The sequence below is a fragment of the Podarcis gaigeae genome, assembly GCF_964106915.1.
Source record: "Podarcis gaigeae genome assembly, chromosome: 12".
In the NCBI taxonomy this organism is placed as follows: domain Eukaryota; kingdom Metazoa; phylum Chordata; class Lepidosauria; order Squamata; family Lacertidae; genus Podarcis; species Podarcis gaigeae.
The window spans coordinates 4,038,947-4,058,636 of NC_139688.1; the positions used below are offsets into that span (position 1 = coordinate 4,038,947).

At 47.3% G+C, this 19,690-nt stretch overlaps 1 protein-coding gene across 2 annotated transcripts in view; it reads left to right on the top strand.

The window, feature by feature from the left end:
* LOC310827813 (adiponectin receptor protein 1) overlaps positions 1–19,690 on the top strand; it is a 38,043-nt gene that overhangs the window by 3,480 nt on the left and 14,873 nt on the right. For both annotated transcript variants that reach the window (XR_014556499.1, XM_083704292.1), the window contains exons 2-8: positions 2,093–2,165; positions 6,195–6,410; positions 11,974–12,090; positions 12,573–12,744; positions 15,251–15,437; positions 17,347–17,534; positions 18,408–18,601. Coding sequence is in view for 1 of the 2 variants with exons in the window: in XM_083704292.1 (XP_083560418.1) it covers positions 6,270–6,410; positions 11,974–12,090; positions 12,573–12,744; positions 15,251–15,437; positions 17,347–17,534; positions 18,408–18,601 (999 nt within the window). In the remaining variant the exon portion in view is untranslated. The remainder of the gene's footprint in view (positions 1–2,092; positions 2,166–6,194; positions 6,411–11,973; positions 12,091–12,572; positions 12,745–15,250; positions 15,438–17,346; positions 17,535–18,407; positions 18,602–19,690) is intronic.

Consider the following 19,690-nt stretch of genomic DNA (forward strand, 5'->3'; position numbering starts at 1 on the left):
AAAGGACCTTTGACCATTAGGTCCAGTCGTGACCGACTCTGGGGTTGTGGCGCTCATCTCGCTTTATTGGCCAAAGGAGCCGGCGTACAGCTTCCGGGTCATTTGGCCAGCATGACAGCCGCTTGTGGCGAACCAGAGTAGTGCACGGAAATGCCGTTTACCTTCCCGCCGGAGCAGTACCTATTTATCTACTTGCACTTTGACGTGCTGTTGAACTGCTAGGTTGGCAGGAGCAGGGACCGAGCAACGGGAGCTCACCCCATCGCAGGGATTCGAACTGCTGACCTTCTGATCGGCAAGTCCTAGGCTCTGTGGTTTAACCCACAGCGCCACCCGAGTCTCTTGTGTATCCTAAAATAGACCCCCCCAAATCCTCTTATCAACATGCCAGGAATATTTTGGCTGGCAACTGATGTGGAAGGATATTCCTAAACGATGAAAATTTAAAAGCTGCTGTTAAGGATTCTGGGAGTGCTTCTACGTGGCAGCTGTGGAAGTGATGTTGTGAGGTCACTGGCTTTTTGTACAGAGTCCACACAACATCCCATCTCAAAAATGCCACCCCGTATCCTCCGCCTGCCCCAATTTAATCAGAGTCTACTCTTTCCATAGAGTTGGTTGTTTTTTACTATTTAGTCAGTTTTTCTGTGGAAACAGTGAATCCAGGCTTGCTGGGCTCTGCGTGAGCTGAGCGTTGCTCCTAGAACGCACTTTTGCTACCCCCACAGCAGTTGTGCCTCAGGAAGTGGAAGTTTGATAATGATTGTGAGTGAGATGCCTTTTGCAAGCATCCAACGTATTGTGGGAGGTGTTTTCAAAGGGCAATATTCCTCAAGTCTAAGAAGGCCCCTTTTGTTCCTGCCACCGTTGCCAAGCTTAGCTGGGGAATCTGTGGGCACTTCCAGACTGCCACTGTTTGGGGGTAAACTCTGGCTGCGCAATTAAAATCGGTTGAGAGGTCTTGTGCAACAAAGCTGTCTCCCAACTCCCACAAGATAAGACTTCATGCAATAAGGAGAGTGCTGAGAAAATGCCCCGGCCAGTGTGAGACAATGTTAGGTTGAGAAGCAGTGACTTGGCCCAAGGACATCCAGTGAGCTTCATGCCTGCGTGGGGATTTGAACCCTCGTCTCCCAGGTCCCAGTCCAACATGTGAACCACTACACTAAACTTACTCTTTAAATGAATGATAATTTCTGGTGTTACGCATCCATATATGTTGTAAATGTTATTGTGATTTGTGTTTTAAACTGCATCCCCCCCATTTTGCGTATAAGTACACTGCTTATATTAAGGTGGGACGCAGGTGGCACTGTGGGTTAAACCACAGAGCCTAGGACTTGCCGATCAGAAGGTCGGCGGTTCGAATCCCCACGACTGGGTGAGCTCCCGTTGCTCAGTCCCTGCTCCTGCCAACCTAGCAGTTCGAAAGCATGTCAAAGTACAAGTAGATAAATAGGTACCGCTCCGGCGGGAAGGTAAACGGCGTTTCCGTGTTCTGCTCTGGTTCACCAGAAGCGGCTTAGTCATGCTGGCCACATGACCCGGAAGCTGTCGGCGGACAAACGCCGGCTCTCTCGGTCTATAGAGCTAGATGAGCGCGTCAGAGTCGGTCATGACTGGACCTAATGGTCAGGGGTCCCTTTACCTTTACCTTTACACTGCTTATATACATCACTATATATAAAATGATTATTAATAATGATAATTCATGGGCATGTATTGCATATACATGTTTGTGATGCATAAATTTTGCGCTTGTGACATTGGGTGTTGGCACAATGTTGTTTAAAACAGCTAACCCCTCTTATAGTAAAAAGTGATATGAGAAAGAAAGAGAAAAGTCTGGATCAAAACATTCTCTGTAAGCTTCCTAAAGTTTACCCAAATGGTAATTATTTGGACTGCTGGAATAATGAAACTGCAGCGTTAGAAATAGTAAGGAAGTGAATGAAATAGGAAGGAAGGGAGTTTTGCAAATGAGCAGAAGCTGTGCAACACCTAAGCACAGTTGGGCAAATGCCAGACAAGCTTTTCCTGCATCAGAGAGCAAAAGTGTGCACATCTAATCCCTTGAAAATCCTGCTTCTAGGCTTTGCAGAGCTGGAATGTCAAGTTGGGTGGAGCTGTGAGCCAGTTTCCTGCAAAGCGCAACAACTCAAAAGGTAATAAATCCTTTCCTCAGCCTCCCTTAAGTTTCTCTTTAACGCTTCCTGCCTGCATTTAAACTAGGTTCTTCTCAACAGCATGAATGCAATGTTGTTTTCTTTTGAGGGAGTGAGATTAAATGTCCTCTTTGAAGCTGCACAATTTAGCAAATAATTGACAGGGGTTGGATTATGAATCTGCTGGGTCCTCCGAGGGCCTCAAAAGCCGTAGGGTTATTGCCTCTCTCCCATCCCTGAATGTGAAACGCATATTTGTCTGCTGTAGGTTTTGCCAGGGCTCCAGCAGTTCTCTAACTTCAGGTTAATCAGTGCATTTTAGTAGAGGCGTTTTAGTAGCTGGCACAGACTCAGAAGCAGCGTTGACATCAAAGCAAGTCTTGGGAATAGGACATTTGCCTTGCCTTCCTCACCAGTCACCTCTTCTGCCAGGGAGAATCAGGAGCTGCAGGCTGCCAAGCTACTCAGGTGAGAAGATGCCGTCCTTGCTCTGTAGAGACCACAGCACCTGATGCAGGGGTCGGCAGCCTAAGGCCTTGTCAGCTTCGCCTTTGAGCCTGTGCCAACGACCGGGCTCAACCTCTTCAGCCCCGACTGGGCTAGGTGAGATGGAAGAGCACTCCCAGAGACCTTCCACTGCGGGAGAGAAGGTCTAAGTGCAACAGACTCAGAACTTTGAGCTGTGAGCACCAAAGTCAGCAGAGTACAGCAGAGTATAAACTGCACGAACGGCAGCCCTGAAGCTTAACTTCTTCATTCTATTACAGCTACTGCAAACTAATAAACTAAAGGGCTAAAGGAGGCTAGTTTAGTTTGGTGGGACGCGGGTGGCGCTGTGGGTTAAACCACAGAGCCTAGGACTTGCCGATCAGAAGGTCGGCGGTTCGAATCCCCGCCACAGGGTGAGCTCCCGTTGCTCGGTCCCTGTTCCTGCCAACCTAGCAGTTCAAAAGCACGTCAAAGTGCAAGTAGATAAATAGGTACCACTGCAGCGGGAAGGTAAACGGCATTTCCATGCACTGCTCTGGTTCGCCAGAAGTGGCTTAGTCATGCTGGCCACATGACCTGGAAGCTGTATGCCGGCTCCCTCGGCCAATAAAGCAAGATGAGCGCCGCAACCCCAGAGTCGGCCACGACTGGACCCACTGGTCAGGGGTCCCTTTACCTTTAAAGGAGGCAACTGGACTGCATGAGTGTTACAGTTGCTTATGCAGTCATCTTATCTCTACACAGATAACACTCAGACTCCTACAGAGTCAGGCAGAAGCGGAAGAAGCAATGAGCAGATTCTGCCCCCTCCTTTCTGAAAACATTGTCAGGAGATTCTCGCAGTGGGTTGGGGTGAAATATCCACAGGCCCATGGGCCACAAGCGGCCTATGGGGGGCGTTTAACCGGCCCATGAGCTGCCCCTGAACCGAGACGCCGGTTCGGCAAGTCCCCGCGCACTGCGCTAAACAGGTGCAACACGACGTGGGAACTCGCTTCTGCAGTGCCAGAAATCGCGTCTGCGCAGAGACCGAAAATCGCGTCTGCGCAGACGCAGATCCGGCTCACGTAGGGCTCTCCGCTGGAGTGAACCAGCCCAGGCAAGGTAACCCTTGCCCACCCCTGACCTGATGCTTCCGGGTTGCTTGGTAGTCCACCGTTGTGGGGAGTGGGGAGGAACTTCTAAGTCCAGGAGTTGAGTGGGGTATTGTCACACCATCCTCCTTCCGGAGCCTTCATCATATTTTAAAAAACAACAATTCTTGCAAATTTATTTTCACTTACGGCCGGTACAGCCTCCTAGGTCCCTGTATGGCCAGGGTGTGGAAATTGTAGCCCTCCAATTTTGGGACTACAACTCCCATCAGCCCCAGTCAGCACGGCCCGTGGTCAGGGGTGATGGATGTTGGAGTCCTTCAGCATCTGGAATGCCATAGCTTCCCCAACCCCACCATAAGCGGTTGTAGTTGGTGAGAATTTGCGTGTCTCCTCCACGTTGGTGAACATAACCACTTACGCTCATGTAAACAGGGATTTTGACCCATCTCTTCATTCCTCTGACTTTCTCTTTGATCAACTGGCATCTGCTGACTCTCTTTCCCCACACCCCACCCAGATATGGAACAAATTGCTTTCCTTGTCCACCCTTAATAATAATAATAATTTTTATTTATACCCCACCCTCCCCAGCCAAGGCTGGGCACAGAGCAGCTTACAAGCAATAATAAAAAAAGTTGAATGATTACAACTTAAAAACAAAATTAAAATACAACAGTAAAATATTGAAACGTTAAAATATTAAAATGTAGCCTCCTCGCAGGAGGAGAAGGAAAAAAAAAAGAAAGAGAGGGAGGGAGGGAATCAAATTGGCTCCAAGCCAAAGGCCAGGCAGAACAACTCTGTCTTACAGGCCCTGCGGAAAGAAATTCATCACCCTTAGATGAATCATGTCGGCTAGCCTAAAATTGAGGGCAAAACGCTGGTTAATTTTATAGAATTTTGCAAGGTCTTTTGTGGTTTCTTCTCTCTCTCTCTGAATGGCTTTGAACCACAACTCTTTGAAATCTCATTTTGGAATACGCCTGTATATTTGCAGGCACCATTCATTCAGCGAGGTTGCCAAATTCTTGTGGTTTGAAGGACATTGTTCCTCAGTAGTGGACTTCTGATTGGCGCTTTTAGAACGAAATATTAGTGCTAGTTGGGCCTCCATCCTTTTTGAGCATCCCCTACAGCTCCTGGTAGGAGTTTTGCCCTCCTACAAGGTGTGTGTGTATACACACACTATTTTAATTCATAAAAATTACACACTTGATGGGGGGCGTGACATGAAAACACATCAAAGGAGTTGGCGAAGGCTAATTTCTAAGCTGTTGGAAAAACAGCTTAATAGTTAGGGAAATCCCACGAAGCAGAGAAGTAGACCAGCAAATTCAGTAATAAGACCCCCATTGTTTTATTTAACCAAGTCATCAACAAAGCAATTTTAAAATTTTCGATCCATTCTTTATTTTTTAAGAAGTGTAAAGGTAAAGGTACCCCTGCCCGTACGGGCCAGTCTTGCCAGACTCTAGGGTTGTGCGCTCATCTCACTCTAGAGGCCGGGAGCCAGCGCTGTCCGGAGACACTTCCGGGTCACGTGGCCAGCGTGACAAGCTGCATCTGGTGAGCCAGCGCAGCACACGGAACGCCATTTACCTTCCCGCTGGTAAGCGGTCCCTATTTATCTACTTGCACCCGGGGGTGCTTTCGAACTGCTAGGTTGGCAGGCGCTGGGACCGAACGACGGGAGCGCACCCCGCCGCGGGGATTCGAACCGCCGACCATGCGATCGGCAAGTCCTAGGCGCTGAGGTTTTACCCACAGTGCCACCCGTGTACTGAGCTGTAAAGCAGAGTGAGTGTTTTAACTACTTGAAATGACCCTTAAGTGCAGTAACCTAGATGGAATATCCTTCCTATCTCACACAGTGAATGCATCTTTCAATCTGCTGTGATATAAGCACACTTCCCAGGGAGATTGTGCCAAGTGAAACTGGGTTTTGCTCAGCAGCCATTTCTGAAAAGCCATTTCTGAATTTTTCTGAGCTTGTGTTTATCTGCGTTACTTGCTTATTGAATGTTCCGCTTTTGCTTTACTTGCATGGCATTGTGATTTTGGAGACAGATATATTGATGGAAGTGTTGTTTCGTTGTTATGGTGAGCTGCTTTGAGCTCAGTGTTGTTGCTGGAAAAGCAGCGTGCCAATATTAAATTTAAAAAAATTAATCTTCCGCAATCGCTGAAATAATTTCCCTGCCCCACCATTCAGCACTTTCCCCCACCCCCGTGATACAGATTAGGTTTACCGAAACTTGTGCAATTAATCTGCTAAGATGCCTTTAACTGGGTGACAGCTCTATTCAGTTAATGAAGAAAGAGGAGAATCTGGAAGTGTTCCAAGCTTCTCTGAGGAGGAACATCTAATATGTGTCTGGAGGGGGGGGGGACACCTCTTTTCAGAAGCAGACCGTTTTACAAATTAACTTGTTCTTCTTCCTAGTGAGAGTCTTCTTCAGGGTGCCTGCTGTTCATCTGACTTCGGAAAGGGGAAGAGGCCTGTGTCTGCGTTGCCCAAATGTCGTCCCGCAAAGCCTCAGTTGCCAGCCAAGGAAATGGGCCTTCAGCTAATGGCAGGGAGAGGGAACTTGTGGAGCTGGCTGAGCTCGGACCCCTCTTAGAGGAGAAAGGAGACCAAGCGGCAACCAGTTCGGCCATTGTAAGTAAGCTTCCTGCCAGAGAGATGCTAAAGCCCATTAAAGAAAAGCTACTTTCAGATTAATGCCTTACAGGGTGGTGGGGGGGGGGAATAATATGGGGAAGGGCGGGGACCATGCATGCACCACCCTCAGCTGCCTGGAGAAAAGGCAGGATATGCATGTCATGATAATAAAAACATAATAATAATTTATTCTTTATACCCAGCCCATCTGGCTGGGTTTCCCCAGCCACTCTGGGTGGCTTCCAACAAAATATTAAAATACATCAAACATTAAAAGCTTGCCTAAACAGGGCTGCCTTCAGATGTCTTCTGAAAATCTGGTAGTTGTTGTTGTCTTTGACATCTGCTGGGAGGGCGTTCCACAGAGCGGGCGCCACCACCGAGAAGGCCCTCTGCCTGGTTCCCTGTAACCTCACTTCTCACAGGTAGGGAACCGCCAGAAGGCCCTTGGAGAAGGACCTCTGTGTCAGGGCAGAATGATGGGTGGAGACGCTCCTTCAGGTATACAGTGGTACCTCGGATTACAGACGCTTCAGGTTACAGAATCTGCTAACCCAGAAATAGCACCTCAGTTTAAGAACTTTGCTTCAGGAGGAGAACAGAAATTGTTCTCCGGCGGCGCAGCAGCAGCAGGAGGCCCCATTAACTAAAGTGGTGTTTCAGGTTAAGAACGGACCTCCGGAATGAATTAAGTACTTAACCCGAGGTACCACTGTACTGGACCATAAAGAAATACCTTTAAAGGTTGATCTTCTATCTGCATGCCGACACATGTATTTTAGCATGCCCCAGTTACTGACATAGGGATGCGGGTGGCGCTGTGGGTTAAACCGCAGAGCCCAGGACTTGCCCATCAGAAGGTTGGCGGTTCAAATCCCTGCGACGGGGTGAGCTCCTGTTGCTCGGTCCCTGCTCCTGCCAACCTAGCAGTTCGAAAGCACCTCAGAGTGCAAGTAGATAAATAGGTACCGCTCTGGCTGGAAGGTAAACGGCGTTTCTGTGCGCTGCTCTGGTTCGCCAGAAGCGGCTTAGTCATGCTGGCCACATGACCCGGAAGCTGTATGCCGGCTCCCTCAGCCAATAAAGCGAGATGAATGCCACAACCCCAGAGTCGGCCATGACTGGACCTAATGGTCAGGGGTCCCTTTACCTTTTTAGTTACTGACATTAGACAAGTGCTCTTGCTATATTGCTATAGTTGCTTGCAACCCAAAAGCCTATCGAGAAATACAAATAATAGTAATAGTAATAATAATTAATAATAATTTCCTGTATTAGTTTTGCTGGTTTTATTGCTTTGTAATGATGGATGTTTAGGCATGTGTGTTTTTGTAATGTTCTGTGGATTTTAGCTTTGCTTTATCTTCTGCTTTATTTGCACACTGCTCTTAAAGTAATTTACGAATCCTTCTAAATAAGTAAATATGAACCATATATAAATATATAAACCAGAGAGCCAGTGTGGTGTAGTGGTTAAGAGCTGTAGTCTTGTAATCTGGGGAACCAGGTTTGCGTCTCCGCTCCTCCACCTGCAGCTGCTGGGTGGCCTTGGGCCAGTCACACTTCTCTGAAGTCTCTCAGCCCCACTCACTTCACAGAGTGTTTGTTGTCGTGGAGGAAGGGAAAGGAGAATGTGAGCCGCTTTGAGACTCCTGAAGGGGAGTGATAAAGCGAGATATCAAATCCAAACTCCTCTTCTTCTTCTTCATACAAGCATGGCAGGATTTAAGCATTGTACTTCCAGGGAACTTTGCATTTTCCACTGGGAATAAATAAGGCCGGAGGAGGGCGATCAGGGTCTTCGCAAGCCCCCCCTCCTTGTTACAAGGAGATGTGTCTGAATTTGTGATGGGAACACATCCATCGTTTTATTTCATGTTCGTCACCAGAAAAGTCTGCAAGTGGTTTACAAAAAGATAACAAATATAATAGAGGTGTTTGTGTGTCTCTGTGTTATATACACCCAGACACCACAATGTCTGTACACTCCCCCCAAACACCTTGGGAACTTTAGTTAAGGGTGCTGGGAATTGTAGCTCTGTGAGGAGTAAACAGCCGTTCCCAGGATTTATTCTGTGTATACTTTAAATATATGGTGTGCACCCTTCCTAAAAACACCAGTGCCATATGAAACCATAAAATCCCAGCAAGAGCATAGCAGAACAATTGAGGGTCGTGGAAAACAGAGAGAAAACAGGTGATGTTCCAGTTGTCATTTGAAGCTCATCGCATTGGTTCCTCCCATTTGGCAAGGGGCAAGGGAGAGAAAGTTCCAGAAGGTTGTCCCTACCCCAGAGAAAGCCCCGCTTCCAAGATACCATACAATGATAGTTACAGGTAGGTAGGCGTGTTGGTCTGCCGTAGTCGAAACAAAAAATAAAATCCTTCCAGTAGCACCTTAGAGACCAACTAAGTTTCTTATTGGTATGAGCTTTTGTGCGCATGCACACTTCTTCAGATAGGTTAGTTGGTCTCTAAGGTCTCGTCTCCAGTTCTCCTTTTTCTGTGAACCGTCCCTTGGATCTTTCCGGGCCCCAAGCTGTTATTTGTCACTGCTCAATGACCCACCCTTGCATCGTGGTGTTCCCCTTCTGTTGTTAGATGTATTGGTTTTTATGTTTCTGTGCTTTTATGTTTGTACATATTTTATGGGCTAATAGCCGTAAATAAATAAATTTGATTTGGTCTTTAAGGTGCTACTGGAAGGAATTTATTTATATATATATATATTGGTTTCATAAAATGATAGTTTGCCAGTGATAGTATAGTTAGCAGAGCCCAATCAAGTCTCTCAGTCTTCATTCTAGGCATTAAGGCTCTTTCCATGTCTTTGTCAAACAACCATAAATATACTGGCGAATCCTATTAGCGGCTTTGTAGCTGTAATCTTGGCAGCTTATGTGATCCTTCGTTTTGACCTTCACCTAGCCTATCGGTGCTGTGATTCTGCGCAGTGCTGGGTCCACATCTCTTGGCATATTACAATATAATTGTTTAGAATGGGTGAAAGCGACCGGCCCAGGAGCATCCAGGGACCAATATGGCTGAGAAGGTCTTCCCAATCCTTTGAACACACCAGTAGAATTACTAGCATTAAACGTAGGAGCTCAATGGCATTTGATTAAGATAGGCCCTTCTTCTGCAATCCGATGCCCTTCAGATGTTTTGGGCTCGGCCACCACACCTGGGGCTGATGGGAGACTTTGTTCCAAACATCTGGAGGGCTCCAGGTCTGGGGGGGCGCGCCGTGTGTAGGGCAAAAGCGGCCCTTGCGGCATTTTCTCACAGCAGGAATGTATAGATTTCGCAGAGTCTTCTGCAGTGCTGGACTGAGAGCCTTCAGGCTTTGCAAGGCTGCAGCTTCCAACCTTTGCCCATTTGCAGAACTGCCCGTGCGATGCAACTCGCAAGATTACGCTTCCTCTTACAGTCCCACTTCTCCTTGCAACTGCAAACCTGCCTTGTTTTTTCCTCATTGTGCTGAGAACGTAGCAGGCAGAGCTTTGAGCTGGTGAACAGCCCTCCTACGCCGATGCCCACCTTGTAGGAGACGGGCGGCTGAAAAGGAGAGCCTGCCCTCCTCTGTTCTGCTTTGGCGGGCTGCGAGTTTGTTTCCTGGGCCCCAGCCAAGGAGAGAAATGGAGCTTGCCAATTTGAGTTGCCCTCTTAGCATCAGACGAGGAAATGCCGTTACCTTTAATCCTTTCTGCAAAGGAAATCTGGGATTATGGCTGCAGCAGGGTGAGACCGGTCTTGTTACATGTGCAGACAGTCACAGAGGGGGTTCCCTTTGGGTGACTGGAGTTCTCTGATGGCTGAGTCTTCTCCTGCTGCTTACCAGGCGCTCCTCGCTTGCTGTCTGTCTGTGGCCCTCCTATACTGCCCTGTACAAAACTGGAGATGTTTTCTGGTGTCAAGTGGGCTTCAATCACCTTCAAGCAATTTCAGGCAGTGCTGTTACTGTTTTATTTAGATATCTCCGTTATGAACAACCCAAAAGTGCAGTAACAGGGTATTGCACACACCCCCCCCAACACACAAAGCAAACAAACAATCACCAATAAGGGAAAGAAATGGTGCCTAAATCATGACATCCATATTTGCTGGGCTGGTGTGGTTGATAAAGAGCCTCTTAAATCTGAAGCACAGGAAATAAAATCTCACCTTGTGCTGTGGAGGTCTTGTGCATGAAACCCACTTCCCCACAGACCCACCCAATAATAATAATAATAATAATAATAATAATAATAATAATAATAATAATAAATATTTATACCCCACCATCCCCGGCCAGAGCCAGGCTCAGGGCAGCTAACACCAATAAAATCACTGTAAAAACATAATACAGGGGTACATCAGGTTACATACGCTTCAGATTACATACACTTCAGGTCACAGACTCCGCTAACCCAGAAATAGTGCTTCAGGTTAAGAGCTTTGCTTCAGGATGAGAACAGAAATCATTCTCTGGTGGCACGGCGGCAGCAGGAGGCCCCATTAGCGAAAGTGGTTCTTCAGGTTAAGTACAGTTTCAGGTTAAGAACGGACCTCTGGAAGGAATTAAGTTCTTAACCCGAGGTACCACTGTAAGGGAAAAAAGGGGGTGGGGAGAGAAAAAAACCCAATTTAAAATACAGGTTAAAATGCAGCCTCATTTTAATAGTAGCCCATAGATCAAAACCGTATGTCAGCACCGCCCTTGAGCCAGTGTCACCAACTGGACCTATCCACTTCAGCCCGACTGGGCTAGGCGAGCTGGGTAGCACTTCCAGAGACCACCTTCTGCACAGGAACAGATCAAAGTGCTGTGGGCTCACAGCTTAGAGTTGATTCACTTCCACAAGAAGACAGTCATCCTACAGCAGAGTATAGCAGAGCATAAACGACTCGGAGAGCAGCTCTGTAGAATGTCTTCTTTATTCTATCTACAACTATACTACACAGCTATATACAGAGCTAAATGAGGTCTAAACGAAAATGCCGAACTGCACTGAGTGTCTGCAGCTCCTCTTAGCAGCAACCTTATCTATACACACAATCTCTCTCACACACTCAGTGTGTGTGTGTGTGTCTCTCTCCCCGACACTTTGATGTGAGGCTGGAGCGGAATAAGTAGAGAGCAGAAAACTGCCCCTCCTCTCTGGAGAATCAGCAGAGAACATCAGCAGATTCTTGGATATGGGAGGGGTGAAATCTCCTCACCGTAAAGGGAGGGAAACATAAGGGTCAGACTGAGTCCAAACCAAAGGCCAGGTGGAACAGCTCTGTCTTGCAGGCCCTGCGGAAAGATGTCAAGTCCCACTAGGTGTTGTGTTTTTTTAAAAAAAGGTTTTATAATAATAATAATAATAATGATGAAATTGCTGGGAAAGTTGTACTGTAAGATGTGGGATAATGTGTGCTTTGCCAAGCTCCCTGCAAACCAGTCAGGACAAACGCTCTATAAACAGGTGGTCCGAAAGGAACCCATGAGTTTGGAATATCTCTTTAATATTCCAGAGCATTTTCAGTCTGACCCCTTGCCCTTTGCTCAGGCTGTGTGATCTTCTCCTCCTCCTAGGTTCCAGACCAGCCATGCCCAGCAACTCAGGAGGAAGAGGAGGAGGAGGTTCGTGTGCTGACCCTCCCTCTGCAGGCGCATCATGCAATGGAGAAAATGGAAGAATTTGTATACAAGGTAACTTTGGGTTGGCGCTCTAAGCCGGTATTGGGGCTGTAGGCTTCCATTGTTTCAGCTGCAGAGCTGGGTATGCTATGTTCTCTGGCTTTCTTCCTTACTTTGCAAGCCAAACAGGAGCACGGCAAATCGAGTTTGAGTTTGATAATAATAATAATAATAATAATAATAATTTATTATTTATATCCTGCCCATCTGGCTGGGCTCCCAGCCACTCTGGGCAGACTCCAACAAAGTATCAAAATACAGCAGTCTGTTAAACATTAAAAGCTTCCCTAAACAGGGCTGCCTTCAGATGTCTTCCACCACCGAGAAGGCCCTCTGCCTGGTTCCCTGCAACCTCACTTCTTCCAGGTAGGGAACTGCCAGAAGGCCCTTGGCGCTGGACCTCAGTATCCGGGTAGAACGATGGGGGTGGAGACGCTCCTTGTGCCAATGCGCTCCCAGGTACTGACTGCCCCGCATGGTTTGGTGTGTTGCAGGTCTGGGAAGGCCGCTGGAGGGTCATCCCCTACGACGTGCTGCCCGACTGGCTGAAAGATAATGATTACCTCCTGCACGGGCACCGGCCCCCCATGCCCTCTTTCAGAGCCTGCTTCAAGAGCATCTTCCGCATCCACACGGAGACGGGCAACATTTGGACCCACTTGCTAGGTGACCCTGACTCTCTGGCTCCTACTTTAATACTCTGGATCTCTGGTACCTGTGTTAATTTTGAGAGGGACCATCTCTCCCCCACTGCGACTTTTTCTTCCCTTGGGGCACTGGAATTGTCCACAAAGGTAGTGGATCTAGAATTTGGATCTAGAATTGTCCTCCTCCTCGTCATCCTGCCCCTCTTCTCTACCCGATTCTGGGCTTCAATGTGATCTACGTTGTGGGGATCTCGTGTATCGTGCAAATCGTTCCTATGAACAGCGTAAGGGTCTTAGGGAAGGAACTGTATACAGTGGTACCTTGGTTTACGAACTTCATCCGTTCCAGAAGTCCATTCTTAAACCAAAGTGTTCTTAAACAAAGGCGTGCTTTCCCGTAGCAGTGGGGGACTCAATTTACAAATGGAACACATTCAACATGTTCTGCTTCCAAGGCAAAGTTAACAAACCAAAACACCGACTTCCGGGTTTGCAGCGTTCTTAATCCAAGTTGTTCATAAACTAAGCTGTTCTTAAACCAAGGTCCCACTGTATTGTGCTTTCCCCAGAGGTCTCACTGTTTAAGCAAGGCCGTTTGGTAATAATAAATAATAATAATTTTTTATTTATACCCCACCCTTCTCAGTTCAAAAACCGGGCTCAGGGCGGCTAACAACAAATTTAAAACACCTGATTGTAAAAGCAGCATAAAATACAGTATAAAAACATGAATAACAATAAAATTCAAAGTTCAGAAATCAGTTTAGGGGAAATCCATCTAATAAGCATTAGATAATCCCCGGGGCTAGCTGGCTGAATTGGTCCTACTTGGGCCAGCGAGGAGACCAGGGGAGAATTAGCTGTGGGGTCTCAGAGCGGGAAATCTTCATAAAAGGGGAGGAGGAGGGAAGAAAAGGGAAATAAAAGATCAGGCTGAATTCAAATTAAAGGCCAGGCGGAATAGCTCTGTCTTACAGGCCTGATGGAAGGAGGTTCAATCCCACAGGGCCCTAGTCTTATGGGACAAAGCATTCCATCAGGTTGGAGCCATCACTGAGAAGGCCCTGACCCTGGTGGAGGATAGTCTGACTTCCTTAGGGCCCGGGACCTCTAAACTATGGTTATTAAGGACCTAAACTTAAGGTCCTCTGCAGGGCAGACCAGGAGAGGCAGTCCCGTAAATACCAGGGCCCTAAGCCATGATACACGTATTTGGTCCCAAACCACCTCAAGTCTGTTAATGCGGACCATCATTTAGATGGGCTGGGAAAATATGATAGTTCCTTAGGTGCCTAGTATTTTATTCCTTCCTCCCAGCTTATTTCTAGAATGGGAAAGCCTTCTGACTAACTCAGGGACTTTTCACAGTGGCTGATCATCGTCATCATCAGTTTGTAGACTTGGAAGGGAACACAAGGGTCATCTAGTCCAACCCGCTGCCAAGCAGGAATCTCGACTAAAGCATCCATGACAGATGGAGAGCCACAGGCGACTTGGCCTGATCAGTTTGAGAGCGCTGGCCTCTCCACCTCTTCATAGAAGGAGCTGCAATTATTTGCATCCTCCTCAGTCTGGGTTCATGTTTTGGGGCTGAGATGGCCTCTGCCCCCTTAGTGCAGGGGTAGCCAATGAAGTGTTGTGTAGCTGTTTTCAAGGCCACTTCTGATCAGCCCCAGCCAGGGCTTATAGGCACTGCTCCATAAACTGGAGCTAGCGGAACTTTTTGGGACAGTGCTGAAGAGCACGGAGTCTCCTTCCCCAGATACATTTATGTCCACCCCTTGCTTAAAATCTTCAGATGTGCTCTTAATAACCTTTTTTATTCTGGGGAACTTATGCTCTGCGCTGGAATTCCTCCCAATGCTGTCTTGGTTTTAGTTTTAATGTGCCAGCTCCCATTCTCCTGGTTTTTATCGGGTTTTGTTTTCCTGGATTTTTATTGCATTGGTTATATAATAAATTTCTCCAGTAGCACCTTAGAGACCAACTACGTTTGTTCTGGGTACAAGCTTTCATGTGCATACACACTTCTTCAGATACACAAGAACTTATACCAGGCTTCATCAGCCTCACTCCTCCAGATGTTTTGAGACTACAATTCCCATCATCCCTGACCACTGGTCCTGCTAGCTAGGGATCATGGGAGTTGTAGGCCAACAACATCTGGAGGGCCGAGGTTGAGGAAGCCTGGCTTATACCCAGAACAAACTTAGTTGGTCTCTAAGGCACTACTGGACAATTGACATCTGCTGGGAGGGCGTTCCACAGGGTGGGTGCCACCACTGAGAAGGCCCTCCGTCTGGTTCCCTGTAAGCTCACTTCTTGCAGGGAGGGAACTGCCAGACGGCCCTCGGAGCTGGACCTCAGTGTCCGGGCTGGACGATTGGGGTGGAGATGCTGCTTCAGGTATACTGGGTGCCAAATACTATAACAGAGACTGGTTGGCCTTTTGATAAATCAGCTAACAGGACTCCCTCCCTCCCTCCCTCCTCTCTTTCCCTCTCTGCTCTGCATTTCCGCTCCAGGTTTTGTGCTGTTCCTTTGCCTGGGGATCCTGACCATGCTCCGGCCGAACATGTACTTCATGGCTCCTCTGCAGGAAAAGGTGGTCTTTGGGATGTTTTTCCTCGGGGCTGTGCTCTGCCTCAGCTTTTCCTGGCTTTTCCATACAGTCTATTGCCATTCGGAGAAGGTGTCCCGGACGTTTTCCAAGTAAGTCAACCTGGAATTGAAACCTGGGTCGATTAAGACACTTAACTGTTACAGGGGTTTTTTTGGGCTGCTATGGGAAATGTAGATCAATTTGGGGCAGCTGTGATGCATGTGTATGTTTTTAATGCATACCTACTTAGTAGGTAAGTAGAGAAGTAGACCAGCAAATTCAGTAATAAGACCCCCATTGTTTTATTTAACCAAGTCATCAACAAAGCAATTTTAAAATTTTCGATCCATTCTTTATTTTTTAAGAAGTGTAAAGGTAAAGGTACCCCTGCCCGTACGGGCCAGTCTTGCCAGAATCTAGGGTTGTGCGCTCATCTCACTCTAGAGGCCAGGAGCCAGCGCTGTCCGCAGACACTTCCGGGTCACGTGGCCAGCGTGACGAAGCTGCATCTGGCGAGCCAGAGCAGCGCATGGAAAAGCATTTACCTTCCCGCTGGTAAGCGGTCCCTATTTATCTACTTGCACTTGGGGGTGCTTTCGAACTGCTAGGTGGGCAGGTGCTGGGACCGAACGACGGGAGCTCACCCCGCCGCGGGGATTCGAACCGCCGACCATGCGATCGGAAAGTCCTAGGCGCTGAGGTTTTACCCACAGCGCCACCCACGTCCCACTTAGTAGGTAGAAAGGCTTAAAATGAGAGTAAGAGCAGAACCAGCCCCTGGCAGTGCTGCTGTTCATGAACCCAAAGACAGGTTTGAACTTTGAATCTACATCTAATCCAGAATGCCCCAACTGGGTGACTGGGAGCTGCCGCCAAGACCACATAACACCAGTCCTGAAAGACCTGCATTGGCTCCCAGTACGTTTCCGAGCACAATTCAAAGTGTTGGTGCTGACCTTTCAAGCCCTAAATGGCCTCAGTCCAGTATCCCTGAAGGAGCGTCTCCATCCCCCATCGTTCTGCCCGGACAGTGAGGTCCAGCTCCGAGGGCCTTCTGGCGGTTCCCTCATTGCGAGAAGTGAGGTTACTGGGAACCAGGCAGAGGGCCTTCTCGGTGGTGGCGCCCACCCTGTGGAACGTCCTCCCATCAGACGTCAAGGAAACTAACAACTATCTGTCTTTTAGAAGACATCTGAAGGCAGCCCTGCTTAGAGAACTTTTTAACATTTGATATTTTATCGTGTTTTTAATGTTCTGTTGGGAGCTGCCCAGAGTGGCTGGGGAAACCCAGCCAGATGGGCGGGGTATAAGTAATATATTATTATTATAGCTGAACATTATAGTGAGTTTACTTCATTCATAGAATCGTAAAATTATAGAGTTTGAAAGAGACCCCATGGGTCATCTAGTCCAACCCCCCCCCCCCCCGCAGTTCAGGAATTACACCTAATTCCTCTTTCCTGGCATTTTTGTCTTCACACCAACTGAAATGCAGGTGTTTGTACAGTAGTCAAAATCGATAGCCCCTATGGATTGTAGATGCGGGGATGTGGGTGGTGCTGTGGGTTAAACCACAGAGCCTAGGACTTGCCGATTAGAAGGTCGGTGGTTCTAATCCCTGCAATGACGGGGTGAGCTCCCGTTGTTCGGTCCCTGCTCCTGTCAACCTAGCAGTTCGAAAGCACGTCAAAGTGCAAGTAGATAAATAGGTACCGCTCCGGCAAGAAGGTAAACGGCGTTTCCGTGTGCTGCTCTGGTTCGCCAGAAGCGGCTTAGTCATGCTGGCCACATGACCCGGAAGCTGTACACCGGCTCCCTTGGCCAATAAAGCGAGATGAGCACCGCAACCCCAGAGTCGGCCACTACTGAACCTAACGGTCAGGGGTCCCTTTAGCTTTACCTTTATGGATTGTAGAAAAAAGATAGTATCTCCTTTCCCGAAGCAAACTTGACTTGCCATTTCCGGAATATGCAATACGCCTCTCACTTCCATCTGGTTTCTGTTTGTTTCCTTGCTAGGTTGGATTATTCTGGGATAGCTCTGCTGATCATGGGGAGCTTTGTCCCCTGGCTGTACTACTCTTTCTACTGCTCCCCGCAGCCCCGACTTATCTACCTCTCCATTGTATGTGTGCTGGGTATCTCAGCCATCATCGTCGCACAGTGGGACCGGTTTGCAACGCCGAAGCACAGGCAGACGAGGGCAGGTAGGGCGGCTCTCTGTAAAGGACATCAGTACCGCGGGAGAAATTTCCCTTGAAGGTGGGAAAGGCTGCCTTATTTCTGGTGCTTTCCTTTCTGAATACCGCATTTATTTATATTTATTTTAAAAATAAATTTTTATTAAGATTTTAAAGGTTAAAGAGAAGAAATAGAAAAGTAAAGAAAACAACACATCAAAAAACAGGAAAAATAAAAATAAAAACAAGTCAAACCTTTAACTCGCTTACTTACATTCACTTATTTCCTTGACTTCCTCACGCCTCCCATTTTTGTATTCTAATTCAGTTAAATATTCCAGCAAATCCTTCCAACTTTGTTTTTATCCTGATAATTTATCTTAACATATTATAATTTTACCTTCTCTCTTTCACCAATTCATTTTTACTTAATCCTTTATATCCTTTCTGCTAAAACCACATAATTTTTTTCCCAACATCTTTCTAACATTCCTTAATTTTACAATATTTCTGAAGATAAACTTTAAATTTCTTCCACTCTTCTTCCACCAACTCTTCTCTTTGGTCTCGGATTCTGCCAGTCATCTCAGCCAATTCCCTGAATACCGTATTTTTTGCTCTATAAGACGCGCCAAACCATAAGACGCACTTAGTTTTTGGAGGAGGAAAACAAGAAAAACAATATTCTGAATCTCAGAAGCCAGAACAACAAGAGGGATCGCTGCACAGCGAAAGCAGCGATCCCTCTTGCTATTTTGGCTTCTGGTATAGCTGCGAAGCCTGCATTCGCTCCATAAGACGCACACACATTTCCCCTTACTTTTTAGGAGGGAAAAAGTGAATCTTATAGAGCCAAAAATATGGTACGTGCTTGAGATCTCCCATTTCTCCTCCTCGCAGGGGTCTTCCTGGGGCTCGGTCTGAGTGGGGTGGTACCCACCATGCATTTCACCATCGCTGAAGGCTTTGTGAAAGCCACCACCGTCGGGCAGATGGGCTGGTTCTTCCTGATGGCTGTCATGTACATCGCAGGAGCTGGTCTCTACGCCGCCCGCATCCCTGAGCGTTTCTTCCCTGGCAAGTTCGATATCTGGGTAAGTGAGGCCGGCGAATGGTGTGGTATTTGGGTTGTTATTTTTATTTTGCAAAATTTATGCACTGCAGTGGTGCCTCGCAAGACAAAAAGAATCCGTTCCGCGAGTCTCTTTGTCTAGCGGTTTTTTCGTCTCGCGAAGCAAGCCCATTGACGGATTAGCGGCTTTTAGCGGCTTATCGGATCAGCTGATAAGAGGCTTAGCGGCTTAGAAAAAGGGGGGGAACCCACAGGAACTCGCAAGACATTTCGTCTTGTGAAGCAAGCCCATAGGGAAATTCGTTTTGCGAAGCGCCTCCAAAACGGAAAACCCTTTCGTCTAGCGAGTTTTCCGTCTTGCGAGGCATTCGTCTTGCGGGGCACCACTGTATTTGGGTTGTTTTTTTTTTATTTTGCAAAATTTATGCACTATTTGATTGTGGTCTTTTTAAAAAAACAAACCTCAAAGCGGTTCTCGAAAGAAAATGAGACAACGTCAGCAAAAGCAACTCTTTGAAAGATTAAATCGGCAACAAACTAAGAACAGAAGGAGACCTACATCAGCAATGCCTGGCCAAACTCGGCCCTCCAGATGTTTTGGGACTACAGTTCCCATCATCCCTGACCACCGGTCCTGTTAGCTAGGGGTGATGGGAGGGACGAGTTTGGCCATGCTTGCGGCTTAAACAAAAATGTTTTTGGCGGTCTTCGGAGAGGGTACATTCGACAGGCAAGAGCGTTCAAGAATGCAGGAGTGCTGCCACGCTCGAGAGATGGATTTCTCACATAGGTGGGTCGCGTGTTATGTGGCACCTGTAATGAGTGCCAGTTTCCGCAGTTCGAAGCTGTCAAGTGGGAATTGGGGGGGGGGGGGTGAGGCGACCTCACAGTTTGAAGGATATCCAGTCAAATCATTAGTCTGTGCATTTATGTGTGCGTGTGTCTGTGTGTCAATCAGTGTCATTCCCTAATTTTTTTAATTAAGTTTCACAAAATTATACACAAACAAAACACACAAACAAACATAAATCATAACCTTATTAAAATTACACTTAATAACATTGTTAAGTGACTTCCTCGCTTCCCCTTGGTTGAATTTCCATGCATATCC